This window comes from Arthrobotrys flagrans (genome assembly GCF_004000055.1).
Source record: "Arthrobotrys flagrans strain CBS H-5679 chromosome Unknown unitig_9, whole genome shotgun sequence".
NCBI classification, from domain to species: domain Eukaryota; kingdom Fungi; phylum Ascomycota; class Orbiliomycetes; order Orbiliales; family Orbiliaceae; genus Arthrobotrys; species Arthrobotrys flagrans.
In genome coordinates this window covers 1,759,019-1,762,709 of record NW_027137551.1, presented here as the reverse complement: position 1 = coordinate 1,762,709, position 3,691 = coordinate 1,759,019, and the positions used below count along the sequence as shown (strand labels likewise).

Sequence of the window (3,691 nt, the reverse complement as noted above, 5' to 3'; positions counted from 1 at the left end):
GAATGGATTGTGGTGGGTTGAGAGGGACGAAGAAGGAGAAACTGCGGGTTCTCGGAAGTTAATGTATTCGTATAGAATAGAGTAAGGGAGCCGAACAATTGGTCCTCGTATGAGACTGAGTGGCCTCGTACCCAGACGTCACAAAGAGAGGAGCTTTGTTTGGAGATTATTTGACCATTATGATTTTTGTTTTTGACCGGGCCGGCACTTATCTCGTAAACCGAAGCCAGCACCCGTCTTGCCTCCAGATTAATGAGATGCTATTAATCAGCCATTCCGCGCCAGTTCTGAATCGAGGCTATTCCGGCCATTCCCTCCTGGCCTCGATCGTAATTAACGCGTAAAATGTCATACTTTGAGCCAGCCATATATATAAGCAGCAATCATTTCTGGGCCAACAGATCTCTTAAACCCGTTCCCATCGCCCATGCCACTCTCGCTGCCTTCCACTGTTCTTCCCGTACTTTAGCATCCATCTGGCCCTTCCAGAACACTTCGGTTGAATTAAACCCCCCTTTTCTCCCGGAGCACATCAAATACCACGGTTCCCTCAAATACTCCAACGACTTCAGCGGTGCTGTTTTCCCGTACGTAGCCTTTATAAAGCAGTAACTTGCGGAAAGGGCAAAGTGATCCGAGTCCTCGAATCTTACATACTTTAGAGGATCCATCGGGTTGAGGATTAAGATTATTTTGCGAAGAATCGGATATGGTAGATCCTGTAGTCTGATTTTGGGTTGCGGTGGAAGAGAGATGATTTTAAAGCCACGGACTATGGAAAGAAGCTTCTCGGCCTTTCGTGGGTCTGTTGGGTACAACCTTCGAGGTTCTGAGGCGTTAGGATCGGTAGATGGACCGACTTTATAGTCTGTAGCAACATATAACCAAAACCCCTCTCGCGGTAGGATATATTTGCGAGTAGTCCAAGTATTGGCTAGAGCTAGATCATTTGGGAGGTCGAATACTTCGATTCTTGTAAGTCTGATTGTGGTGACTCCACAACGAATGCAGCCTTTACGATTACTCATGCAACCGCAGAAGCAGGAGTATCCGGATGGTGTTGGTAAAGATCCGATCATCTGATAGGAGGCGGAGCGAAGACAGTGAAGACATAATAAATCGTAGTAGTATGCTTCGTGAACTGGTTTTTCGGATCCCGTATTTGACGTGGCTACGCCATCCGGATTTTGCGATGGATCTTGGTCGGATGGCCTGTATCCCACACGCCATCGATCATGTATCCAGTGTCCCAGTTCCTTGGAACTGCGGACTGTTCTCCATTGAAAGTCAGAACTTGTCTGTGTGTATTCGGTCAAGAATTTATGAGCACTGTTTCTGAATGGCGAATTTGACCCTGAGCTGGAGAATAAATCTCTCGGACACCGGTGATGTTCACACCATATCGTCGAGTAGATAACTTTTTGTGCTTTATCCTGACCAACAGTTCGAGAATTGGATAACAGTTTATGGATAATATTAGTTGAGTATTTGAAGACCGCTTTGTTTGTACGATAGAACTGTGCGGGGTAAAATACACCACTTAGGGTATCAAGAAAAAGAGCAGTTGGGCAGGAAGGAGGACACAGTGGATGTGCGCAGTAAGGGCACTTGTCCTGAGGAACTTTAGAGGGTGGGAGGAACCGTTGGTGGATCCGGTGAGAACAACGTGCCTTGGCCTTCTTTTGTTCGTTGAGCAGGGATTTAACCCTAGGAAAGATGCTAGTATTGAAAGTATTTGGAAGACCGTCGACGTCATCTGCCAGTGATTCAATGGCAGGACGAACCCAACGGAGTTTCTTCGTGGTCAGCGATAGCGCGATTAGATCTCGCGTACGGAGATAGTTTAGGAACAAGACGAGAATGTCGATAGGGAGGTTAAGGAATGCGCTCAAGGCTGGGTCTTGTGAAGAAGATTTTAAGCCCTCCTCGATGACGACGCCCGAAGGCACGTTAACTGTTGCCTCGGACTCAGATAGGTACAGTCTGCGAAAGACATGTGTTAGCATCGCGATATGCCTTGCTTTGTCTCGTCGGAAGGTGCCCCAGGATCTTGAAGATGGCGATGCAGTGTTCCGTTCTGTTATGTTACGGCAGGGATGCATGCATCCGACTCGACCAAGAACCAACAACCAACTACACCATGCAATACAAAGCCAGGCCGAGAATATGACAAATATTCCAACCGATCTTGTCGCACTAGAAAGGCCAAGATACCAATTACAAATATCCCCCGCCATCGCTCGGTCGGAAATCTGGCTCGCCGTTAGAGCTTATGTCCAATCCCTTCATTGCTTTTACTAATATTCGTACCGCGGCTTCATGACCCGATGAATTTTTCGAGGTTTTGTTGGCTTGGCACAGTGGCTGAAGTTTGGGACTGCATTATCTTTGCTGTCGACTGTCAGACGGCTGAACTGAAGCTGGCTGTATAAAGAAGCTTCCCTGGACAAACAACTACTCCACGAATTCGAATATTTGGGCATCGAACCTACTCCTTTTCCCCTATATCTGTCGAACACAGGGAAAGTAATCCATTGCAATCATGAGATTCACAATTTTGCATCAACTGGTTCTTTTATTTGGTGAGCGTCTTCGATATCAAAGTATCGAATTGAATGCAATCATTCGGTTGACGTTCGAGCTAACTGCTGCCCTGCAGCCTACCAGGCCCTCGCTAGTTCGGCCCCACCCGAAGCCGAGTCCAGCCTGCAACAACGAACCGCCCCAGAATTTGGGTCACCAGCTTCTCTTCACAATGTTCTCCCAGAATCCATCTCTAAACGTCAAAATGTAGATGGTCCGGACTCTGCAGCCGGCGAGCCAGGCCATGGTGGCCGTCGCACGATCAAAACCACTCCGACCCAGCGTCGCACCTTTCGTATCGCTCATGGAACAATCATGGGGGTCGCTTTCACAATTGGTTTTCCCTCCGGTGCTATCTTCATCCGTGTCTTGCAACCTCCAAATCATGTCTACATCCACGCCGCCACACAAATATTTTCTACGGCTATGGCATTCACCGGAATGGGCCTGGGGATCTGGCTCGGCTTGAATGTTCGATATCTAGACTACCTCCACACGATCATCGGTTTCGCTGTCATGGCCTGCCTAGTCATTCAACCAATAATCGGCTTAATCCACCACATCAGATACAAAAAAGTCCAGAGATCTACGTGGTGGGGTTTCGTCCACCGATGGTACGGCAGAGTGATCGTGGTCCTGGGCATCGTAAACGGCGGGTTAGGACTCCTATTAGCGGAAAATACTCGGGCGGGAGAGATTGCATATGCAGCCGTAGCTGGACTCGCGGGCTTTACGTATCTAATGGTAGTGGTACAATGGCTACTCAGGACGAGGGCCGTGGAGAAAAGTATGAAGAAGCAGAAGAAGGATTATATGGAACCCGCCGGAGAGTCAAGGGAGGCTGTGGGGTTGATGCATGTTTCCTGATGGCGTGATTGAAGATTTGATATTGGGAGTTTGGGATTGGTTTATGGGGTATGCATGTGCTTTTGTTATTCCTCCCCGGAGCGTGGGATAATTATGTAATGAAACTATTGGAGTTCATAAAATTTATAAATTTATAGAAAGTGCTCGATTGCTTTTTAGGTACCTGGGAATTGGCCGAAGCCATGCATCGCGATGCATCGGTGCTTACAAATTAAAGGGATGTATATTGCTTTTTAAAAAC

At 47.6% G+C, this 3,691-nt stretch overlaps 2 protein-coding genes across 2 annotated transcripts; one reads left to right on the top strand and one right to left on the bottom strand.

Moving 5' to 3' along the window:
* Nucleotides 1–383: 383 nt before the first annotated feature.
* Nucleotides 384–2,006, bottom strand: DFL_005872 (uncharacterized protein; the record flags this gene model as incomplete). The annotated part of the gene is made up of 1 exon (XM_067635194.1): nucleotides 384–2,006. The coding sequence occupies one exon, from the start codon at nucleotides 2,004–2,006 to the stop codon at nucleotides 384–386; it is 1,623 nt and encodes a 540-aa protein (XP_067489648.1).
* A 536-nt stretch (nucleotides 2,007–2,542) lies between these two features.
* DFL_005871 (uncharacterized protein) lies at nucleotides 2,543–3,450 on the top strand (the record flags this gene model as incomplete). The annotated part of the gene is made up of 2 exons (XM_067635193.1): nucleotides 2,543–2,582; nucleotides 2,660–3,450. 2 exons carry the CDS (start codon nucleotides 2,543–2,545, stop codon nucleotides 3,448–3,450), a joined length of 831 nt encoding a protein of 276 aa, XP_067489647.1.
* Nucleotides 3,451–3,691: the final 241 nt, after the last annotated feature.